This window comes from Mchenga conophoros, linkage group LG7, assembly GCF_057382185.1.
Source record: "Mchenga conophoros isolate Kocher_MC1m ecotype Shallow Benthic linkage group LG7, M_conophoros_male_GT1.1, whole genome shotgun sequence".
NCBI classification, from domain to species: Eukaryota; Metazoa; Chordata; class Actinopteri; order Cichliformes; family Cichlidae; genus Mchenga; species Mchenga conophoros.
The window spans coordinates 3,058,512-3,083,653 of NC_140532.1; the positions used below are offsets into that span (position 1 = coordinate 3,058,512).

At 40.3% G+C, this 25,142-nt stretch overlaps 1 protein-coding gene and 1 pseudogene across 3 annotated transcripts; both read left to right on the forward strand.

Annotated features, from left to right (window-relative positions):
• Positions 1–4,275: 4,275 nt before the first annotated feature.
• LOC146569328 (putative polypeptide N-acetylgalactosaminyltransferase 8) lies at positions 4,276–11,056 on the forward strand (annotated as a pseudogene).
• Positions 11,057–14,322: 3,266 nt separating this feature from the next.
• Positions 14,323–23,981, forward strand: LOC146569329 (putative polypeptide N-acetylgalactosaminyltransferase 8). Of its 3 annotated transcripts, none has more exons than XM_085281527.1 (11): positions 14,323–14,432; positions 14,507–14,604; positions 15,482–15,731; positions 15,944–16,110; positions 16,197–16,380; positions 16,622–16,819; positions 16,951–17,065; positions 17,160–17,345; positions 22,843–22,980; positions 23,265–23,360; positions 23,440–23,981. In XM_085281527.1, the coding sequence occupies exons 3-11, from the start codon at positions 15,565–15,567 to the stop codon at positions 23,812–23,814; spliced, it is 1,626 nt and encodes a 541-aa protein (XP_085137653.1). In that variant the 5' UTR covers positions 14,323–14,432; positions 14,507–14,604; positions 15,482–15,564; the 3' UTR covers positions 23,815–23,981. The 3 variants fall into 3 exon arrangements, with proteins under 3 accessions (XP_085137653.1, XP_085137652.1, XP_085137651.1); XM_085281526.1 differs by having other exon boundaries at positions 14,343–14,604; positions 23,440–23,607; positions 23,799–23,981; XM_085281525.1 differs by having other exon boundaries at positions 14,343–14,604.
• The last annotated feature ends 1,161 nt before the right edge of the window (positions 23,982–25,142 follow it).

Genomic DNA, 25,142 nt, shown 5'->3' on the forward strand with positions numbered 1-25,142 from the left:
TCAAGTTCCAACATGTCACGGAATTACATCAGTGTTTTCAATCAAAGTACTTCATATACACATTTTTTAATATATATATATATATTATCCCTGCGTACAGCACTTTGGCCGACACTTGATGTCTTTTAAATGTGCTATATAAATAAAGATAACTTGACATAATTACTCATCGGCCACTTTATTAGTTACACCTTGCAAATATAAGGTTAGACCCACTTTTTTTTTTTTTTTTTTTTTTGCCTGTCCCGTTTGGCTCTTTTGCCATCAGAATTGTTGTCTAAAGGCAAAGAAAGATGCCCAACGGATTTACTTTACCAAACTGACCATCCCAGCCTTGCCGTAATGGTCCATTTGATTCACCTTTTATTGTTTATTTTATTTTCACTTACTGAATACGGGACAGACTTGACTGGGGGAAAGAAGGGGAGAAAGAAAGAGGGAAAGAGAAACAGCTGAGAAGAGGGACGGGGGAGAAGGGCAAAAGACAAAAACCAACCGAACGGGCAGAGAAAAAAAATGCATATATCAATCACCTGGATCACCTGCTGAGAAAGAAAAAAGAAAGCAAGCAGAAGAGAACAAGAGTAATAGAATAAACAACATCACAATGATATATGGGAATATGACAGTAAATACTAAATGTTAAACATTATTGTGCAGCACATAAGATCAACAGAACACAGTGTGCTTTGAGGTAGGAGCCAAAAAGGGTGTAGTTTGTGGGTGTGATCACCCGTGTGTACACCTGTGAGCATGGACGCACTTGTTTTTTAAAAGGTTCCTTCATGTAATAATCTGCTAGAGGGTGTGGGGGGGCCACAGCCCCGTCCTCCAGGGTGTGAAGCAGGTGTGGAGGAGATCAAAACTCCAGACATCCAGAGGCCCCAGAACACAAGAGACCAAGGAAGACCAACAGAGGGGCAGCTGCGCCACTGTCCCGGAAAGAGCTGAGGAGAGTCCCAGATGAGGGCTCACTCAGCAGCCGCGGAGCAGAAGCCAGGGGGAGTTGCAGTGACGCGCCCGTGAGCTCCGCCGGGAGCCGGCTGCGCCTGAGTGACCGAGCCCCAGGCCGAGAGGCCGGGGGCACCCCACCTCCGAAGTGGCCCGAGCGAGCCCCAGGCTCCAGGCCCCGATAAGCGGCCGCCAAGGAGTGAGCCGGTGTGTACCTGGACGCCCATCCCCGGACACAAAGAACCACCAACGCACCGATGTCTGAGGGGGTCTGCCACTGGCAGGGGAAGTGGTGGTAGGGGGAGATAGGCCTCCAAACCTTGGAGGGCCTGAGATGTCCCCAGAGAGGTGGCGCCTGACACCCAACCTGACATATAGACACAGACATACAGGCACACACAGATACAAACATCCATTCCCACCCTCATGCTCTCATATGCACTTACTCCACACTCAACCAACGTGGAGGTTAGACCCACTTTTGCCTCCAGGGCTGCCTCAATTCTTCATGGCATATATTCGGTTAGGTGCTCAAAGCATTCACAGGAGATTTTGCTCCATACTGACATCATAGCATCACACAGTTGCTGCAGATTTGTCAGCTGCACATCCAAATTTCCCCTTCAACCACATCCCAAACGTGCTGTACTGGACTGTGAATGTTGCTGGAGTACAGCATTTTTCCATCGCTCTATTGTCCAGTTTTGGTGAGTGCATGTGAAACAGTTGACAGGTGTGGCACCTGGCGTGGTCTTCTGATGCTGTAGACCATCTGTGTTCCATCTTCAGGTGCTCTTCTGCATGCCTTGTATTCTGGGTTTCCTGTCAGTTTAAAATACTCTGTCTGTTCTCCTGACGTCTGACATCAACGAGATAACTACCTTGATAACTAATAGACACCTTACATATATCCAGACCTGTTGTATTAACTACACATTCATCAGAAACATTAGATGAATGAGTGATGCACACAAAATCAAATTACTGTGTTTTATTTCTGTTCCTGGCACTGATTATTTCAGTGCTGACGCTGTCGTGAGGGAGTCGAGTGGCCATCACGAATAGTTAAATGACAATAAAGGTTTTGACCAGCAGGGGGAGTTTTTCAGTCTGCTCAAACAACCTTTCAGTCACTCTAAGCAAACTTTTATGTTTGTGGTTGTTTTTGTAAAAGCCACAGAATTGATACCTAGAATGTCTTCGTCCTGCTTTTGTGTAAAAACATCTATTATGACAGTTAACAGACTAATGTTTGCTTGGTTTGTTCTGTGAAGAGGTTTAAGCTTTATAAGCCTGGTTGATGCTCCTGAGGGAGAGTTCAAATTGCACTGTAGGATTAAAGTGCTGGCTAGTAGACTAAGAGCCACGGGCTTGGCTTTGGCTGTAAGTTTGCTTTTGTATAGTTTTCTTCTTTTGTCATTCATACCACCAACCTGAGCTGCCTTGTTATCTGCGCCTGTAAATAAACCGAGTGAAGAGAAGTCCGGCTTCCAAGTGTTCTTTCTCCACTGAGGCCCTCTTACAATAACCATGTGACTTGAATTTAAATGTTTATTTTCACACGCATTTTATTGCTTTGCTATGTTGAAATTTTGGTTGTATTTAATCATAGAAAGTATGGCCATTATTAAGGTGGCGTGTGATGAGGTAGTACTAACCCCTCAGAACATTCATAATCCGGACAGTAAAAAAATGTATGGTGGGTCTAAATGTCAGTAGACGAAGTAATAAAGTATAAAGCTAATGGGGAAGTTAAGGTGATACAGAAGACCACAAAAAGCATAATCTTATCTGTAATATTTAATGCTTCAAAGCTGTCATTTATCCTAAATGTACTAATATTTTAATATCAATTACAACCACAGTGAACTAATGTAAAACAAAGGAGGCTGAGTAAGTTTTACAAGCACGTGAAATTTACTGTGTGCACTTTGGAACCTTTATTGTTAGCCTGATAACGGTTGTTGGCATCACCTCTGCACCTTTACGTCAGTAAAATGCTATTTAATAGCTGTGTGAGTTTTTTTTCTTTTAGAAATGTTTAAACTTTAAGATAAGATGTGCTTTTATATACAGCTTGAGTTTTAAAGCCTGTTCAAAAGGTTGCAGTGTGTGTGTGTTGTTGTGGGGTTGTGGTGGGGAATCCAAAGGGGAAAGATGCATGCTAGATTTGATCTGTATGACAGGTTTTTGAAGAGCACTTGATAAGTCGAAACAATCCTTCTAGCCAATTTCTTCTTCTTTTGCCCCAACAATGAATAACAATTTTCATCCTTCTGTTTTTCAACCTCCACAAAAGCAAAGCTGATCGAGGTTTTAGGTCAAAAGAATTTCACAAATTCCATTTTACGAAATGTGGACAAAGAAGAAGAGAAGATCGTTATGCCAAAGTTATACCCAAACTCCGTCCTGTTTACCAAGTGGGGCGATGGCCTGACAGAACAAGAGCAGAAGGAAGCTGAAGGTCTGTTTCAAATATATGGATACAATGCCTTCCTGAGTAACCAGCTGCCACTTGGAAGGAAGCATCCAGATACCAGAGACAGCAGGTACATTTTATTAATGAGATCCGTGATCCGCTATTAGTGAGATTTATTTTTTATTTTGTTGCTGTAACTGTCAGTGTTGTCGCCCTTTGTCTTAGAAGTGCAAAGGTTTTCCTCACAGTACATACCAGCTCACAGATGTCTGGCACAGAAATATCCCAAAGACCTGCCGAGCATCAGTGTGATAAATGAAGTTCTGTCATTAGTATTTCTTTGCAACTAAAACGCTGTGCAAACAGTCTTGGTATCAAAATAAAGCTAACGCTTCAACAGAGGTGTAAATATTACAGCAGACGTTACTGTGTCAAAGTAACTGAGTCTGGAACATAGAAAAACATAGAACATAGAAAAATACGAAGATTTTTTTTCATCGCCTATTTTTTTTGTATTTTTATCGCATGTAACCCCTTTGAAAATATGGTGCAGTACACAATAAATTTCAGAACAAACGTTCAACAAACGAACATTATCTGTGCAAAAATTGATGCTGCTGAAGTGAAACAGAGCAAAGTTACAGAGGTTTTAGTGAAGACATAGCCAGGTGTTTTGCAATTTGTCACAAATTTCTCACATTTTAGCAGAAATGATTTTAATAATACTTTCTATGGGATATTTTTGGAAGAATTACCCACGCACATGCATAATGGGCCTTGTGTGAAGGTAGAAAATGGTCTCTGGCATTTTAAATTAAGATGATCGTGCTGATGAGGCATTGGGCCCTTTTTATTGACGCAGAGGACCGAACATTGATGTCGATAAATAAAGAAAACTGGCTGAGATGGCGGCCATGGAACGTGAGCACGTGGCGGCCCAGTGTTATGGTACCTGGGTCTGGTGACACAGTGGTTTTGATTTTGTTTGTCTATATTCTGTGACTTAGTGTTTCTATTATTTAGTTTCTGTATTTCTAGCTCCCTTTAGTATCTCCTGATTTCCAATTGTAGGTTTTGTTTATATGCCTTCCCTGTCTCAGTGTTGTTCTGCACCTCTCAAGCAGGTAAAAGACAATAATTTTTCAAAGACCATCAATTCAGGTTTTGTTAATTGAGGTTCTCTCATCCCCGAGTCTGTTTGCTTGAACTGTTTTTCCTCAGACTGCTCGTCACGGTGGAAAAAATTTAAAACCTATCTTAGCTAAGCCTCGTCTAGTAAATTCAGAGACCGCTAAGACTGTCCTTTCACAGCCTGTTAATTGTGGTGGAAAAGGTTTGAAAACAAGTCTGCCTATTTAGTTTATTTCTGTTTTCAGTTTAGTTATTTTCATGTTCAGGAACAAAGCTGTTGTGAGTGCATTTTTCGCCTTCTGGAGTCCGCACTTTGGATCCACCATTCCTGCCTGTCATACACAGCACTTGACACCCAGAGCGATCAACCGGACAAGCTGCAGGACCAGGCAGAGTGGCAGACGTAGGTGCTGAAGTGGCTCGTCAGGTCGCCACATCGCCTCCCTGCTCTCTGCTGGCGGTGGCAATGGACCAGATGAGGGAGGACAATGACCCTCAGGTTTTTCTGGAGGCACGCATTCTGACAAATGTGGTCCTGGAGCAGTTCATGGAGGGGCTGCCCTGAGGAAATAAAATCATACAATATTTTTTAGAAACTCAATCACTCAATCACATACCACATGAGTATATGATTCAATAAAAAGCAAACAAGTTTGACACTCCAGTTACGGAACGACCTTCTTAAGAGCCACTGTGTGGACCAAGGACCTGTTCCAGGAAATATCCACATCCTGCATGGATGCCACTTTCAACAACCACATGTAATGTAGAGTACCAAACTACCAGGATAGTAAATATGACTAAAAAATAATCTGAAATTATTACTTTTCCTTTTAACAGCACTGCTACTACAACACAGATGGTGAAATAATCATTGGGGGGATTACATCTCACAATTATAACAGTGATCGCTGCCTGGTTGATCCAGGCTCTGGAAGTTCTCCCACCCTGCAGGAGTGTCCACTGGCAAAAACGAATGAACTACACATGCACTGGGACTTCAAACAAGATCTTGGCCTAGACATATTGTTTTTAGAAACACTTGCTGTGCACTGTCTCATAACGTCTGTCAACCTGTGGCAGGGCCAAGCAATCATAGACAAAGCAACAAACAGATCCCTTGAAATCGCCCAGAGAGCAAACTTTTACTATAAACTCATCATTCAGCAGTGCAGTGGGCAGAGCTGGAGGATCGAGCATCTCATCACAAGTTTTTAGTGCCGTTTTTAACATGAACATCTGTTATAGTCAAGTGTGCTCAAGCTTGATCTTATGAACACTTTTCACAGATTAAAACAAAATAAAGATCAAAATTATTTCTAAATACCACTAATAATGTTTTAATTCCTACAGTACTCACTACAAATAACTGGGCTGCACATTTTCCACCTGTGAAGCATCTGCATGATTCCAGGAGTTTAAACAGTTCAGGCTGAATGACATAATCATGAACAAATAACTGAACATTTTGAAGAGATTTAAAAACAGTATATATTTTTTGTCCATTACATTGATGACTCTTTTATGACCAGTTTCAAGATAATTTTAGGCTGTTCAGACATTTCAGTTTTGCTTTTCATCAGAGAAAATATGTGAGAGGTCACAGTCACTTTTTTGGGAGTGGAGGGATGTTGACGCCTCTGCTCAGCTAACGATTTTATGACATTCACATCAGGAGTTACAGTGTCAGTTAGGTCAGTACTGTGTGTGTTTTTGTGTGTCCTCTGACGTGTTATTATCTGGCTAGAAAGTCGGTGTTATCAGAATGAGGGTAACATTGACAAAGCGACTATTGTTATTAGTGGGCACTGGAGATGGGCAGTAACGCGTTACTTTTTTAAAGTAACGAGTAAAATAAGGGATTACTATCGCAAAAACTTACTTTCCCGTAGGAACGCTGCGTTACTGCGTTACTAAAACTGTGATTTTTTTGCGAGAATGTCTCATGACAGTGGTTCGTGACAACAGCTGTGTGCAGATCAACAGTGGATCATATATCGAGTGCAGAGAGAGTATGAGCGTGCAGCGTTTAAAGCGTGGAAGTACTGACCTTACTTTGAGTTTGATTCCATAAAAAGTGACAAAAACATTAGTGTCCGCTGTGCGTGGGAAGAAAACTTCTTTTTACAGCGAAAAAACCCCTAAACTTCCAACAAGCACCGAGTAGCTACGACATAATGGGAAACTCACAGAGAAACTCGCGGATTCTTCCACTGACCGCGGCACACCTGCACCAGGGTAAACCTCCGCCTACCCCACTCCTGCTTTACAGGTGAAAATAGAGCAACAGGACCGCTGAGTCTTTGACTTTATTTATTTTCTGCTGTGTTTTACTTGCATCTATTTGAAAGACTGAGTGTAAACACAAAAAATATTTTATTTTATGTGCTGGAATGTGCAGAAAATAGGTTTAAATGTTAAACTAATTTCTTCCAGTCAGAGAATGTTGCAGATAATTAAATTTTTGCTTGATGCATAAAGTTAAAAGATTAAAACTAATAAAACAAGTTTTAAAAAGAGACTTTTCCATTTGATTACATTTTATATGATGGATTATGTAGAAAAAGTAGAATTGGGCTGAAAGATCTATCGCTTTATCACCTATTCAGGTTGTAAATCGTGTTTTTAAAAAGTAACTAAGTAACTAATTACTTTTGAAAATAAGTAATCAGTAAAGTAACGGGATTACTTTTTGGGGGAAGTAATCAGTAATTAGTTACTGATTACTTTTTTCAAGTAACTTGACCAACACTGGTGGGCACTATGGGGGTCATGCTGTACTTTGGCTTTCTGAAGAATGGAAACCAACATAATAATAATGGATTGGATTTATATAGCGCTTTTCAAGGCACCCAAAGCGCTTTACAATACCACTATTCATTCACTCTCACATTCACACACTGGTGGAGGCAGCTACAGTTGTAGCCACAGCTGCCCTGGGGCAGACTGACAGAAGCGAGGCTGCCATATCGCGCCATCTGCCCCTCTGGCCAACACCAGTAGGCGGTAGGGTAAAGTGTCTTGCCCAAGGACACAACGACCAGGACAGAGAGCCCAGGGATTGAACCGGCGACCTTCCGGTTACAGATACGCTTCCCAACCCCCTGAGCCACGGTCGCCCTGACATAGAGAGGAGACTGATAAAGAGATAGACACATGGCATTTGAAGAGCTCTTCCGATCTGGAGGAAATGATCAGTAATCTCAGTGATTTAAGTCAGGGGTTAATGTTCCTCATTATTATTATTATTATTATTGCATGATAACCATGGGACTTTAAACCAAATAAAGATACATATGGTAATGCAGTTTGTTAATGACAGATGAAATCAAATTACAACACAGGTCTCTGTCCGTCTTCTATAAATGTGTTTTATACTGTAATTTTAAAATTTTGTTGATGTCTCCAATTTGTTATCGTTTTCAACTGAAGACGATGCACTCAGACGTTTTGAGCAAAAACAGGATGTCATGCAAAAAATGCTGGGAGAGCACAGAGACGAGCAAAGAAAATCTGCAGAGGTCCAACAGTCCAAAAGCAGACATTGAAGCAGACAGAGGATGATGCAAATATCCAAACCCAAAACAAGGAGACCCAAATGAAAAAGTCTGAAAAACTGTTCCCTAACTCGGCCTTGTTCAAGACATGGGGGGAGGATCTCTCTGAGGGTGACCAAAGAGAGGCTCAGAGCCTGTATGAGAAGTATGGGTACAATGTTTATCTGAGCGATCGCCTCCCTCTGGATCGACCTCTTCCAGATACCAGAGATCCTCGGTACAACTTTCATTTTATATGATTTCAATCTTTCATTCTCTCTTCTGTACATACAAAGAAAAAAAATCCAGACAGTTTAGTCCACTCAGTTCATTTCTTGCTCAAATATTTCAAATTTCTAAACAAATACAGTGGTATTTCATATAATTCTTTTTAATAAATAGGTGTTTGAAAAAGAGTTACCCCAAGGACCTGCCAAGTCTCAGTGTGGTGCTCATGTACCTGGATGAAGCCCTGTCTGTTCTCCAAAGAGCCCTGCGCAGCATCATCGACCGCACTCCTAAAAACCTGCTGAAGGAGATAATAATAGTGGATGACCATAGTTCTAATGGTAGGCTGGTTATAAAGAAAGAACATCTGTGACAAAAAAAAGTAATTATAGGGCATGCAGATTATTGTAAGTCAATACAGGCTGTTAACATGTTGTTTTATGTGCACGCCTCTCATTTTCCTTTCCTGTTCACATCTGCCAATTCAAACAAACCATCAAAAGTTGAGTGAAGATCATCATGTCACATGTTTGTGACTAGTTTTCTTGTTTGGACGGCTTATATACATATCTGTGAAAACTGGTGTTCACTCTGTGTTGTAGCATTTTGATGACACCCAGTTTGTGCTCCAGTGGATGATGAGAGTCAAACCTTAAATACTAATCTGTATGCGTAGGTTTACGTCAAAGACTGATTTCTAGAACAACAAAGTGACCAAGTGTTCCAAGCTTTTGCATAATTTAAAAGCTGAACATGGGTGTAGTATTTTAATTGTAAAAGACACCAAGTGCAGGTGACTTCCACTTAATACCAATATTTACCAGCTGCCATTAGGGCTGCCACGATTAGTCGACTAGTCACGATTACGTCAACTATCAAAATCGTCGATGACTAATTTAATAGTCGACACGTCGTTTGACGCTTTGTAAGATCCCAAAAGACGCAGGAATAAGTAGTAGGATTTAAGAGTGTAATAACGGACTGAAACAGAAGATGGCAGCACTGCATGTACAAGGAACCAGCTGCCGTTAAACCCCGAAGAAGAAGAAGAAGAAGAAGAAGAAGCTGTATCCCAGAATTCATAGCGCAGCCCAGCTCAGTTTCCAACAATGGCGGCAGCTAGTTAGTTTTAATATTACTCTTATTATTCTTTCTGGGTCACAAAATAAACGTTTAACATATTTTCAGGGAGAATGTAGCTGTGTAAACCTCAAATATCTGCTCAGTTTATCAAGACACCACATATTTTCAAAAGCGCTCCGACGTTTGCGGAGACGTCTGTTACCCACTAGCTCGTTAGCGAGCCGGGGGCGAGGCTAACTAGCGCCGTGAGAACACCGGACTCCCAGCAAATCGTCTTCAAACCCACCGCCGTCTTTCACTACTCAGGTTAAACATGACATATGAGTCACTTAGATAACTTAAAAATGTTATTGTTTGGCTTTTTTTAGTATTTTATTTGTTCCTGAGTAAATCTGTTTGGCTGAGATTAAAGTTGAAAAGAGATTTAAGATGCTCGAGAATTTACTCCGGTGTCCTGTTATATTTTAGATAGCAAGGAGTTTATTAAACTTCACTGAAACAATCTGCAAATTTCATTTAAATTTAACAAACTATCATCTTGTCTTTATTTTTAGTTAGCACAGACCTTAAACGCTTAAAGCTGTAAGCTAATGATAGTTATATAAGAGCAGATGCTGCTGGTGCAATAAGCTGTACGTTTTACGTCCAATGGATGATGATCTGATTAGTCGACTAATCGCAAAAATAATCGGTGACTAGTCGACTATCAGAATAATCGTTTGTGGCAGCCCTAGCTGCCATCCAGAAGTCACAATCAAGCATCATGACGTGATTGAAAAGTATTGAACAAGACATCTCACCAGCATTTGAGAAAATTTATTGTGTGAAATTGTATGAACCATTTCCTTTGTTCCCCTCCTTCATGCAGGGCTGAACCTCTGCTGACACAGATTAAAGCTGACAGAACTGTGGTGGCTTCCCCGGTGTTTGATAGAGTCAACTTTGATGATCTCAAGGTTACTACATATCATCCCAGTGCACACGCCTTCGACTGGGCTCTGTGGTGCATGTATGAGAGTTTTACACCCGAGTATTACAAACTTAATGACGGTTCACTGCCTGGAAAGTAAGTTCAAGTGAAATCAGCATTTAGCCAATGCAACAGCCTTATTAACTTTATTTTTTTCAATCTAACTGGTTTATTAAATATTGTTATATCAGTATACAGCTGTAAAATATGGTTCTCTTCTTTGACTTTAGGAGTCCATCTGTCATGGGGATCCTGGTTGCTGATAGAAAGTTTCTGGGGGAAATTGGAGTCCTTGATGAAGGAATGAAAGTGTATGTTGGAGAAAATGTTGAGCTGGGAATTCGTGTGAGTAAAGATCATAGAGTCATGAAGTTCTCTTTCATGGTAAAGTAACTATGATTTCTGTATTTGTCATCTACTTTTTAAGAAAATGCGTATTGTGGACTATAGTTGTAGTTGCATTTTTTATCCTTGCAAAGTGCAATTTTATAATTTTTAAGTTACACTTTGTTCATGTAGGTATGGACATGTGGAGGCAGTGTTGAAGTTGTTCCATGTTCCAAGATCGCCCACATCGAGAGGGCCCACAAGCCCTACATGCCTGACCTGGGTCCTGCCATGAAGAGAAATGCCCTCAGAGTTGCAGAGATCTGGATGGATGAATACAAGCACAACGTTAACTTGGCTTGGAACATCCCATTTGAGGTGTTTTGTGGCACTGACACAAACAGCAAATGACACTTTCTTTAAGGGATATTTTATTCTTCTATTATTCTGACAACGCCACCTAGGGGAATTTCACCCCCAGGAAATATATATTTAAGAAAAATAGATAAAAGGAATAAAAAGAGGCCGCACACATTCAAGGATGCACACCGAGGCAGGTTGGCTCCAATATTAATACAGTTTTATTTATGGTTAAAATAAATGAAATATTAGAAAGCAAAATGTAGCATCGTTGTTGACAGTGTCCTAAAGTGAAAATAAAACAATCGTGGAACTTGGACTTACCAGCAGCCGTGGACCCAAAAGAAAATCACACAAAAAGAACACAAGCCGGTCTGGCTCCCCACAGGCTGAGATCGGCAACTGAGGCAGTTTAAGGTTCCCAGCACGACACTCGGGCAGAGGATCGCTCCAGCCCGATCACAGAGGCGTGGGTACAAGCAGCAATCCAGAATAAAATAAAACCAGGTGAACCAGAAAAAGGTAAGCCTACTTAATAAAAACAGTTTCACGACAAGACAAGACAAGACAGCAGGCTCCACTGAGGAGGAGCCCTCACAACAGCAGCTGGGAAGGTGTTTCACTCTTCCGATTGAGGTCGGGCAGTTTGCCACAGAGATGTGAAGGCAGCAATCAAACCCTAAAACAACAGATAAATATAACCTTAGCCTCCGGTAATTGTGAATGCTAATAAAAGTAGTTTTAACGGCTTACCCCAGGACCGGAGGCGCTATACTCTCACTGGTGGAGATAACTCGAACACCCCTCTCCGCAACGCCGGGATAAAACAGAAACTACAATAAGCCACAAAAACTATATTACTACAGATTCTAGTACTCGGAAACTTTGAGGCTGTCAGAAAATATGAAATAGAATTACACAGTTGTGAAATCTTAGCAGGGTCTCGCCAAGTATATGTCTTTACTATGGTGGCATGAGTTGCACTGCATTTACCTACAACACCATACCTCATGCAGCCACACATGCACACCCTGTACAACAAATCCATTTTACTTCACATATTCTATCCCGGTGCACATAAAAGTAAAATTCATAGGAAATATGGAAACGTCTTTGCCACGCTTTTCTGCAAAACATCTATTATGACAGTTAATGGATTATTGCTTACTTGGTTTGTTCTGTGAAGAGGTTTAAGTTTTATAAGCCTGGTTGATGATCCTGAGGGAGAGTTTGAGATGGCACTGTAGGATTAAGTGCTGGCTAGTAGACTAAGAGCCATGGAGTTGTAAGTTTGCATTTTGCAGCTTTCTTATTTTGTGGTTCATACCACCAACCAAGCATAATCTTATCTGTAATATTTAATGCTTCAAGGCTGTCATTTATCCTAAATGTGCTAATATTTTTACATCAATTACCAAGCCTCATAGTGCAGGAATATGAGGTGAGGCGCACACTGAGGGCAGTGAACCCCAGGAAGGCCACCGGACCAGATGGGGTAACCGCAAAGGTCCTAAAAGAGTGTGCAGACCAGCTGGCTGGGGTCTTCACTAAGATCTTCAACACTTCACTGTCCCAGTCCTGCATCCCGCCGTGCCTAAAGTCAGCCACAATTGTCCCACTGCCAAAGCGTACCAACATTAGCAGCCTCAACGACTACCGACCAGTTGCTCTAACACCTGTTATAATGAAGTGCTTTGAGAAACTGGTCCGACGTCACATCATGTCCTGCCTGCCACCCACACTCGACCCGCTCCAGTTTGCATACAGAGCTAACAGATCAACTGAAGATGCCATTGCTACAACGCTCCACACCACCATCTCTCACCTGGAAGTGCAGGGCCGTTACGCCAGGCTGCTCTTTGTTGACTTTAGCTCTGCTTTCAATACTCCCGGACAAACTAATAGATAAACTGCTGGAAATTGGACTTCCTTCCACCACCTGCCGCTGGATCAGAGACTTCCTCTCAGACCGTGTACAGAGAGTTAGAGTGGGGCCTCATCTTTCCTCAGCCCTCAGCCTCAACACCGGCTCTCCACAAGGCTGTGTACTGAGTCCCCTACTGTACACTCTGTACACACATGACTGTGTTAGTTCCCACCCAGACAACACAGTCATCAAGTTTGCAGATGATACCACTGTGGTGGGGCTCATCTCAGGGGGAGATGAGACTGCATACAGAGCTGAAGTTCAGAGGCTGTCAGATTGGTGTGCAGACAACAACCTGGACCTCAATACCACCAAAACAAAAGAACTGGTAGTTGACTTCAGAAGGAGGAAGTCCGAGCTGCAGCCTGTCAGCATCAACGGGGAGTGCGTGGAAAGGGTCTCCAGTTTCAAGTTTCTGGGTGTGCACATAGACACAGACCTCCAATGGAGCTCTAACACCTCTGCGGTCTTAAAGAAGGCCCAACAGCGTCTCCACTTTCTGAGAATCCTCAGAAAAATGGACCTGAAGAAGGAGCTGCTGACCGTCTTCTACCGCTGCTCCATTGAAAGTGTGCTGACATATTGCATCGGTGTGTGGTTCTCCAGCTGCACCACAGCACACTGAAAGGCACTCCAGAGGGTCATCAACATGGCCCAAAAAATCATTGGACATCCTCTTCCCTCCCTGAAGGACCTGTACAGCACTCGCTGTCTCAAGAGGGCACGCAGCATCCTACGGGACTGCACACACCCAGGACACCGGGTGTTTAAGCTGCTGCCGTCTGGCAGGAGGTTCAGGCTGCTGAGGTCCCGAACAAATAGACTCAAGGACAGCTTTTACAACAGGGCAATAGCCCTGATCAATGTAAATAGCTGACCTGACTGGATACCTCCCTGGACTTTTTAGGGGGAGGTAACAATGTTTAAAACGATAACAATAATATTTATATTTATAACAAGGTGCAATAATAATTAATGTGCAATAATAACAGTGTGCAATACACATACACTTATTCTTCTTTTTTATACTAAGTTAATATACTGTGTTGTGTTGTTTGTTACGTTGTGATGTGTCATATCGTGTCGTGTTGTGTTATATGTAGTGCCGACGTAGGACAGTTTTTCCAATTTCATTGTACTACTGTACTATGTATGACTGTGCAATGACAATAAAGAGTTATCTTATCTTATCTTATCTTATCTTAAAAGAAAGGAGGCTGAGTAAGTTTTACAAGCACATGAAATTTACTGTGTGTACTTTGAAACCTTTATTGTTAGCCTGATAACGGTTGTTGGCATCACCTCTGCACCTTTACGTCAGTAAAAGACTATTTAATAGCTGTGTGAGTTTTTTTTCTTTCAGAAATGTTTAAACTTTAAGATAAGATATGATTTATTATACAGCTTGAGTTTTAAAGCCTGTTCAAACGGACACAGAAAGCTGAAATGCTGCAGAGGACATAATTACACTGTGATCCTCTGTGAGAAACCACAATGAAGGTAAACATACGAAGAGTTGGAATAATCGGATCATTTCTGTTGTCACTATACATTTTCATCATCTACACAAATAGAAGTTGTACACCCAGAAAATCTATTCCTGAGGGAGTAGCTGATCAAGAACTTTTAAAGAGAAAACTGGAGAGGATCGAACAGACTCTAAACAAACTGAGTGAGTATCAGTTTCAAAGTTCACATTCTCACACGCTGACTTCTTTTCAACATTATTGATAAAGTTACCCTTCAGTGAAATAGCTTAACCTGTTATTAGCTATCACATTGTAAAAATCCACCATTCACAAGAAATGTATGTGTGTCAAAAGTAAATGTGTACTCCCAATCTCATGGCTCTCTTTTTATGAATAGTTGCTCTGTTAAGTCATGGTGGTGTTGGTTGGTGGTTGGTCTGGAGGATGTGCTTCCAGTGTAGAGCAAAATGCTATTGGGATTCTACATCGCCACCACCGCTACCATTACCTGAAAGCAGAACTGAATGAGACAGAGCAAGCCAAGACTGCTAACTATAAGGGTTGCAACCAATGAGAAATCTCCTTTCAATGCTTTTTCTTTAATGCTATTCATTGCATAAAAAAAGAATTGTCCACTAAGGTTTCCTGTGTATAGTTTTCTTGGCGAATGTTGCTGTTAAACACAGCTTGGTCCATCTCATATGGTCTTCAAGCGTATTCATCCATTTTTCATTTTTATAGACATTGCTTTACCCTGCTCATGTTTTGGTTGTTGTATTTAATCATAACAAATAAGATAAGATAAGATAAGATAAAACTTTATTAATCCCTTGGGTGGGTTCCCCTGGGAAATTCGGTAATATAGATATAAATATGGCCATGATGAAGGTGGTGTTGTACATTTTTTTTCTTTTTCAATGTTAGGAACCCAAAGGGGGAAAGATGCATGCTAGATTTGATCTGTGTGACGAATTTTTGAAGAGCACTTGATAAGTCGAAACAATTCTGCCAATTTCTTCTTTTTTTGCCCCAACCATGAATAACAGTTTTCATCCTTCTGTTTTTTAACCTCCACAAAAGCAAAGCTAACCGAGGTTTTAGGTCAAAAGAATTTCACAAATTCCATTTTACGAAATGTGGACAAAGAAGAAGAGAAGATCGTTATGCCAAAGTTATACCCAAACTCCGTCCTGTTTACCAAGTGGGGCGATGGCCTGACAGAACAAGAGCAGAAGGAAGCTGAAGGTCTGTTTCAGATTTATGGATACAATGCCTTCCTGAGTAACCAGCTGCCACTTGACAGGAAGCTTCAAGACACAAGAGACAGCAGGTACATTTTATTAATGAGATCCATGACGGTCAAGTATTTTTAGTTATTTATTTATTTTCTGCTGCAAATTCCAATGTTGTCATCCTTTGTCCTAGAAGAGCTTAAAACTATCTCACTACTCCCAAGTAAACCTCGAAAAACGGGGCTGGGCTAATGGTCTGTTTGAGCTTACTAAAACATTAATCTAATACACACCATCTCACGCCGTTTAGATGTCTGGCAAAGAAATATCCCAAAGATCTGCCGAGCATCAGTGTGATACTCATCTACATAAATGAGGCCCTGTCTGTCATTAAGAGAGCAATACAAAGTATAATCACCCACACTCCAAAGAAGCTGCTGAAAGAAATCATTCTGGTGGATGACTACAGCAATTACAGTAAGCTTACAAAGATAGTCCTCGCTAATGTCACTCAGTATTTTGAACTACATCAGCTTTGTCACAGATCTCTATTTCAATTCCAGATGACCTTGGAAAACCCTTACAAGACTACATAGATCAAATTAACAAAGAGATGCCCGGATTATTGAAGAAAGTGAGACATACGCAACAAATGGGCTTATCACAGTCCCGGATATCCGGTTGGGAGCATGCCACAGCTGACGTTGTGGCCATTTTAGATGCCCATATTGAAGCCACAGAAGGATGGTAAGTACATGTTTTAACTTTATGGTTTGTTTTTTCCCCCAGGAAAACAAGAGTAAAGTAGGAAGTCGAGGAACACATCCTCCACCAATGAAGTACCTGTTTCCCTCCTTATTTAATGAATTATTTCTTTTGCTAGCGCTTCAAGTTCAGATAAAAACAGTAATTTTGGATGAAATCTTATGAACAGAAAAATGACATACTGGAAAGTTCTCTTGGTGTCTTATTTGTTCCTCTTCTGCAGGGCAGAACCTTTGCTGGACAGGATCAAAGCTGACAGGACTGTTGTAGTGTCCCCTGTCTTTGATAAGGTCCATTTTGATGACCTACACGTGGAAAGATATATCCCATTTTCTCATGGCTTTGACTGGGCAATGTGGTGCACATACGAGCACTTTAGCTCTGAGTGGGTAAAGAAGATGGATGAATCACAACCGGGGAAGTACGTGAAGCGTGCAAGCAAAGAGGCGATAGAGACAGCATCACAAAATGTATCTCAAGTGACATTGGATTGCAGACAATATAGGTAGAGAATTGTTGGGGAAAAAAACTCATGTGTTGGTTTTTGCACAGGAGTCCCTCTGTTATGGGAATCTTTGCAGCAGACAGAGCTTTTCTTGGAGAAATTGGTGGGCTGGATGGTGGGATGACAGTTTATGGTGGGGAAAATGTTGAACTTGGAATTCGTGTAAGTTATTAGTAATAATATTATAGTCCACGCTTTTAAACTATTTAAGATTGAAGATTTGCCGATCACGGCCGTCTGATCTGTGTCTACTCAGGTGTGGCTGTGCGGAGGAAGTATAGAGGTTGTGCCCTGCTCGAGGATAGCCCACATCGAGAGGGCCCATAAACCATATGCACCTGATCTCAGCCCTGCCATGAGAAGAAATGCTCTGAGGGTGGCAGATATCTGGTTAGATGAATACAAGAAAAATGTATTTATCGCGTGGAACGTCCCACTGGAGGTTTGTATGATGATTTATAATCTAAAGTTTATGTTTAGTATAGAGATGGACCGATCCGATATTACGTATCGGTATCGGTCCGATACTGACGTAAATTACTGGATCGGAGCGAAATAAAAAATGTAATCCGATCCATTAAATATCAAAAAAGCACCTCACAAAACTTGCGACACGCCGTAACTCGCCTCATAACTGTAGCACTTTGGAGCAGTATGCATCATGTGATAGAGCGGCTGTGGCGTGTGAGACCTGTCGGCGGTCTGGTTGAGTATTTGGAGCTTCGCTACCAAACCAGCATTTCACCTCCGAGGAAGTGATCCCAGAGAGAAGTAAAGCAAGTGTGTAAGTTCATCTCTGAATGTTTGTAAAGCATTCCCGCGTTAAGCTTATCAACCTATATATGGAGCGACTGCCTCTCTCTCTCTCTCTCCTGCTGCTACTTCAATGTGAAACTGATCAATGATCAGCTGATCGGCTTTTCTGTCGCGAGTCCGTCTCTCTTGTTTGTTTTTGGCCCACTTCGTGCCAGAAAGAGGAAACCAGCGGCTGAACAACAGCAGCACGTTTAAGCTTGATCAGCTGTTGTTAGAATGTATTTAATATTACTTTCTACTCCAGGATCTTTTTCTACGCAGCTGACGGCTGGTAACTGTGCAGGGGCGGATCTAGCAAAGTTTAGCCAGGGGGGCCGATAGGGCATTAACAGGGAGAAGGGGGCACAAAGACATACTTTTCTTTCTTATTCTCATTTAAAATGTCGAGCTTTTAATAAATAATTATCTGAATCTTACACCCAAAGTTTTAATCTGATGTAAAATGTATAGAAGTCCATAACTGTATATAGTAACTGTTAAGTCTAATATACCCTAGTACAGTACTTTTTCCTTTGGGAAGGTACCATCTCTGCAGTTCTGTTGAAGAAAGATGTTGAATCTATTTAATTATTCTTGAAAAATAATTGATTTCTGTGCATTGTTTTTCACACTGCATCAAATTAAAGTTGATTACATCGATTAAGCATCATGAGGTGGAGGGGGTTCCCTATTTTTTTTTGCTGGGAGTTTTAGAGCCCGATTAGTTAGGATGCTTACTCTTTAAAATACCAGAATAGGGAGGATGGAGCAGGTTTAAGTTTATTAGATTGATCAGTTTTGCTGAACTATGAAATTTTTTGGGTGCAGTGTATTTTTTGCATACAGGTTTAACAGAATAGCTTTAGTGTTTTGTTTTGTTTTTAACTTGAGTATGAACTTATACAAAAAGCAGCAAGATATTAAAAAACAGTTTTATTGATTAAAAACCACTATATCGGATTCATATCGGTATCGGCAGATATCCAAATTTATGATATCGTATCGGACATAAAAAAGTGGTATCGTGCCATCTCTAGTTTAGTATATGTATTCTTGAGTGTTTTACTTGTCAAACTCATTAGATTATAAACAGAACATGTGAAATCTGTTCTTCACATGAATACGCTGTAAAATTTTGTATTCTTGAAACATTGTCTGTTAAAAATACTGCATATCATGTGTGCTAATGATCTAAAGGTGTTTTCACCTAATTCAACTTCTTCACACACATTTATTAATTTAAATTGTACCTACTGCACTCTTGCTTTTTTCTGTTATGTATTGGATACTCATCTGAAATGTGACTAGATTTCGAAATAATTAGCTCAGTATGTGTAAATGCAACCCCTGTTAGCTTAATTTGCAATGTTTGTTTCCAGTCTTGTGCTAACATTATGTCAGTTTGGCACAGATTTCCTTATATGGTCACCGCAGACATGAGGAGGCGGGGTTTTCAAGCACTGAGTTCTGATAAGAAAATGGTAGCTAATCAATCGAAAGTGGGCTTTCAGGGAGGGGAGTCTAATGGAAAATATAACATGTTACTTCAGACAAAAGGTGAGGCTGTATAAAGTTATTGGTGGAGTCACCATATAGGACGACACATAGTGTGTAAAAGCCACCAACACTGGTGACTCAGAAACTGGAGAGTTTCAAACCTCATCTGGCATTAAGATCAGTGTGCCACGAGCTTAATGGTATTAGTTTCCATGGTCTGCTGTAGGTGGGGTCTCAAACCCCTACTTGTGGTACTTATAGACGTGAAGAAATATAATGCAATTTGGCCCCTGAAATTTTTTCTTGGATTTGTTTGTTGTTGAGTACAATGTTAAAAATGAGTTAATATGAAGGCAATATGAGCAGAGAAACATGTTGAGGGATTGGCTGTGTTAGTTCAGTGACAGAGTCAAAAACTAATGTGTACACTTATTTCTGCATTTTTATTTTGTTAAATAGAAGCCAAATGATAGCAGAAGTGCTGCTACATGTCTGGCCAGAAAGAGAGGACCAAGTGCTCGCAAAATCGCTAGCCCGACGTCCAGGGGCTAGCGATTTTTCTGTTCGGGCTACCAAAATCCATCTCAGCCCTGCCCGTCAGGCTGTCATAGGAAGAAAGAATATGTCAATGCTTTTGCATTCTTTGGCAAACGTAGCTGTCAGTATGTGACATATTGAAATCGCGTTTGAATTTCCGCTTGTTTTTTGCTTCACTTTCACTTTGCGATGGCGCAAACTGTGAATAGAGAGCGGCAGCTACTGACTGGTGAGTGACAGATTAGTTGCGCACCAGTTCCTCTGACATCGTCTTATCACTCATTAGCTTACTATTCAAACGTGACAAGTGAAATCTCCCACAGCAAGCTTAAACCTGTGATGCAGGTTGATTGCGCAGAGAATCGCTGATCATTATGCAAGTGCCTGTGTAAAAGCAGATGGATTTATGCAGGTATTTTAGTTCTGCAGAGCCAAATAAGACAGGTCAGGGTGAAGAAGGGACCACCAAAGAAAAGCCGATCACAAAACGGAAAAGATATGACAAATCAGGCTATGAGGCAAAAACAAAAGCGCAGCTTTTTTTGGTTTCATGGACAAAAGAATTTCTGTGGCTGGAATATGACGAGCTAAATAACATCATGTTCTGCCGGGTGTGTCTTGTTTCCCTCGATTTCTGAGTCAACAAGCACCTTTGTTACTGGGACCAGTAATTTTAAGAAAGACCCCATTAGAACCCATGAGAAATGCAAGAAATGCATTATTGCTCAGTCTGCAGTATCTTTCCCAGAACAAACGCCAATTGCAAAAAAACTACTAAAAATAAACCAAGCACAACAAGAAGTCCAGAAGAAACGCAGAAGAAAAAGCTGTTTAGAACAGCGCGATGCTGCAAAGAGTGAACTACCTTTGGCACAATTTAGCAGCCTTTGCAAACAAAGCAAATGATCTTGGGTCCACTTACCTCTTACCCGTGACTTCAGTGGAAATGTCAGATTCAGGATCTGACACAGACTGATCCATGTTCTACACAGTTCTTACAAGTTCATAGAAATTTCTGCTCAATTAGAACCAAATATTTGAGTTGATGATTGTATTCTTTTACAGTTGTTGTAATTTGTGTTTTAACAATTTTTTAAGTCAATCAAAAAATTGTCCTCTTTTTTTTCAGGCTACTTAAATTTATTTTGGGCTACCAAAAACTGAAGAGTGTCTGCCCGAAGGGCTACCAGAGATTTTGAAATTTTGCGATCCCTGATTTGGTACTTCAATGAAAGACTTCAGTTAGTTAAGAGGGAGGGAAAAAAGTTGTGTTCACGTTTGCAATTTTGTCTTGTTATACAGTATTTGAAAGACTACATTTTCAGAAATATTTGTGAGTGTTTTCTTGTTTGTTTGGTTGGGTTTTTTTGTACTACTTGAACACTAAAGTGTCCCTCACATGACATGACAGTGCCAGCAGGGGCCCACAGCTCATTTAAGTTTGAGACCCACACAAACACAAACTGCAAATCTTGCAAGGCTACTCTAACAGAGTCCAAGGATATAGATATGGACCCGAACATAAGAAAAGTAGGTATCCAATAAAGTTTATTTCTATATGGACAGATCTGGATCATCACAGCTGAGTATGTATAGCCTATATCAGGGGTCAGCAACCTTTAACACCCAAAGAGCCACTTGGACCCGGTTTCCAAGCAAAAGAAAACACTGGGAGCCGCAAATACTTTTTGACACCTAAAATGAAGATAACACTGCATATATTGTTTGTTTGTTTTTTACCTTTATGCTTTGTGTGAACAACTAAAGTAAGTAAGTAAAGTTTATTTGTTAAGCGCTTTTAACAGACAGGCAGTCACAAAGCGCTGTACACAAATATTAAAATAAACAATACAATCAATAGACATTATACGCAATGTAAAAGATCAAATGTAAATAATGTAAAGAATATAAAATACGTGGATCAACAAAAGGCTTGTTTGAAAAGAAAAGTTTTTAACTGCTTTTTAAAAGAATCCACAGAGCAACTAAGGTGTGCTGCTTGTGAAATCCATGAAGTGCTACAGAGAAAATTACATTTTATTTATGTAATTAACACATTTTGAACTCTTAAAGAAATATAACAAAAGGAAAGCTGAACTACAATGATCCAGCAAACAAACTGTTGTGAGTCGCCCCCCTCATATCGCCTTTGGGCTTTTGGAGCCTTGACCTGACTTTTAAAAAGTAATTGGAAAAAAAGCACCATGCTGCTAAAAAAAAATAGATATTTGCAAATTTCTGCCTAAATATGTATTTTACCTGAGATGTTGAAAAGTGTGTTCATGGAAACATCGTCGGGTCTGCTGTGGTATGTTTACAATGGGACTTCTGCTCCTGAACCTCTGCGCACAGCATCTGCAAATCGGGGCTGTACGAAGTCACTTTCATCTTTACGAAGGACTGTAAGCTGTCATCTGTAAGGTGTGAGCGGTGTTTGTTTTTAACATAGTTCACAGTGAAGAACAGCTGCTGGCATAATGTGGATCCGAAGATCCATAATTGGCCTACCTGGGGTTGAAAGTCTCGATAAATGCACGTTGTTTCGGCGGGTACACCGGCTTCCGCGAGTGTGATGCTTATTTTGAGCGATGAAAAATAATAAAATATAATTTTATTTTTATATTTCAATATCACAATAATCTTCCAATTTAGAGCTACAAGTTAAAAAAGAACTAAAGACAAATAAAATACACTTCAGCTAAATACTTCTAATTTATTTTCCCAAACCACGCGGAGCCACACTATAAGGACTAAAGAGCCGCATGCGGCTCCGGAGCCGCAGGTTGCCGACCCCTGGCCTATATTATAAATTACTTTATAATGCAAATTAGCTTACACTACCAATTACAAGCTTAAACTGAGGAATGTCTTTCTTCAACTTTTTTTGTACCTGGCATACTATTTGTCCTATTTATTCAGGAGAGATGCTTCCTTTTAGTGGTTGGCTGTTTTGTCCCTAAATATATTGTTCTATTTAAAAGTTCACTGTATAAGTCTATACAATACAATAAAGTCTATACAATATTTTCTTCGTATTGATCAGAAATATCATCAGAAATAAGAATGTTACTGTGGAAATCATGCTTTCTGGTGTGACATCTGACACACAGGATCACGTGGTCGATATTGGTGATGTGTCTCAGAGGAAGGAGCTCAGAGAGACGCTTAAATGTAAACCCTTCAAATGGTACTTGGAAAATGTCTACACCAGTCTGTCAACATGGGATAACATGTTGGGTTATGGTGTGGTAAGTGGCTTTTTATTTTGCTTTTTGAGCACTTTGTCACAAGGACAAAAATATCTATTAGAGTAAGTTCAAGATAAGAAATGTGGTTGTGTTAAAAGTTCAGTTGTATTTCAGGAGGATTTCCATGATTTAAGACTCTAAATGTGGTAAATTTAAAAAAAAAAAAGTTTAAAAAAACATGTAGTAGCAAAGCCCAGGAGATTTAAATATATATTTGAGAAACTGTACCCACACAGTGAGTATATGATTCAGTACAAAGCAATTAAGCAATTTTGACACTCCAGTTACGGAACGACCTTCTTAAGAGCCACTGTGTGGACCAAGGACCTGTTCCAGGAAATATCCCCATCCTGCATGGATGCAACTTCCAACAACCACAGGTAATGTAGAGTACCAAACTACCAGGATAATAAATATGACTAAAAAATAATCTGAAATTATTACTTTTCCTTTTAACAGCACTGCTACTACAACACAGATGGTGAAATAATCATTGGGGGGATTACATCTCACAATTATAACAGTGATCGCTGCCTGGTTGATCCAGGCTCTGGAAGTTCTCCCACCCTGCAGGAGTGTCCACTGGCAAAAACGAATGAACTACACATGCACTGGGACTTCAAACAAGTAAGATCTTGGTCGATAACAATCATGGTAATGTTTAAATGGCGTCCCTGTATAGTGTCTTTTCAGGTGCCACTGGTGGGAGGTGCTAAAGTCAAAAATGTTCAGATGCTCCTACTGACATACTCCAATGTTTTTTTTTACAAACACTTGTTGTGCACTGTTGCCTCATACTTTCTCTCAAACTGTGGCAGGGCCAAGCAATCATAAACAAAGCAACAAACAGATGCCTTGAAATCGCCCAGGGAGCAAACTTTTACTATGAACTCATCATTCAGCAGTGCAGTGGGCAGAGCTGGAGGATCGAGCATCTCGTCACAAGCTTTTAGTGCCGTTTTTAACATGACCGTCTGTTATATTAAAGTGTGTTCAAACTCGATCTCATTTAAAATACATTTCTTTTTTTTAAAAAAAGGTCAAAACCATTTAAGCGTGTTTTTGCAATGACATCGCTGACTACCCTGGAAAATGTTTGCAATTCTACAGTGCTCACTACAAATAACTAGAGTACACATTTTTCTACCTTTCCTGGAGTTTGAACAGTTATGACATAATAATGAACAGCTAATGTGCAAATTCCAGAAATTGACATTTTGAAAAGAGGTTTATTTGATCCATATGTTGTGATACAATAATTATGATATAGTGTTGTGCAAAATATTGAAAAACACAGGTGTGCAGGTGCAAGCATTCAAGTTCATTAGACTGGTGTGTCATCTCTTTTTACCCCTTCTATTGTGCAAATAGCCACAAGTAAAAATAGCTTTATTGCTCCGGTTAAATGTAGTCACGACCTGTAGTCTTTGTCAATACACAGATCCACAGATAATACCTTTTAAGAATTATCTTTCACAGAACTGACATTGAACAGTTGCAGCAAGAAAAACAGGAATGCATGATGACTGTACGGCTTGGACGTCACCTGTGAGTGAATAAAAGGGCTCTTGGTCCACTTTATGTAAACCTGATTGTGCTGCAATGCTAAACTCCAACTCCATTAACTCTGCATAATTTTACAGATGCAAAAACAATACTTTAATTCATTTAAGATTTAATCTCTTTATTGTATCGTGTTTAGATTTGGAATTTTTAAATCTCTTTTGTATATTTAAAATTTAGTTGAGCTCATTCTTTAGTGTACTTTTTCATTCTGAGATATTTATCTTATTGAGCTAAGCTGTGGGTTTTTTCATGTTTTGACTGGTGTAACAGTAATTTCCCAACTTTAAGGACAAATTAGGTTTTTGTTTTCCTTCTTTTTTGACTGACTATAGATTGACTATAGATTAACGAGCAATTTTAATTTTTTATTTTATTTTAACAAAATTATGAGTGAGGTGATGGTGTGATATGTATCTCAGATGCAGTGGAGGGGTGGTCCAGTGGGTCCTGGTGTGTGGTGTCCTGGCAGGCATTGTGTTATTAAGCCTTCCCTATTTGAGTAACTGCTGGAGCCCAGAGAAGATAGAGAGAACAGGACAGAACTGTTCTAAGCACATATTCAGCTGCAGAGAACAAACAGCTTAAAAAGCAACAGT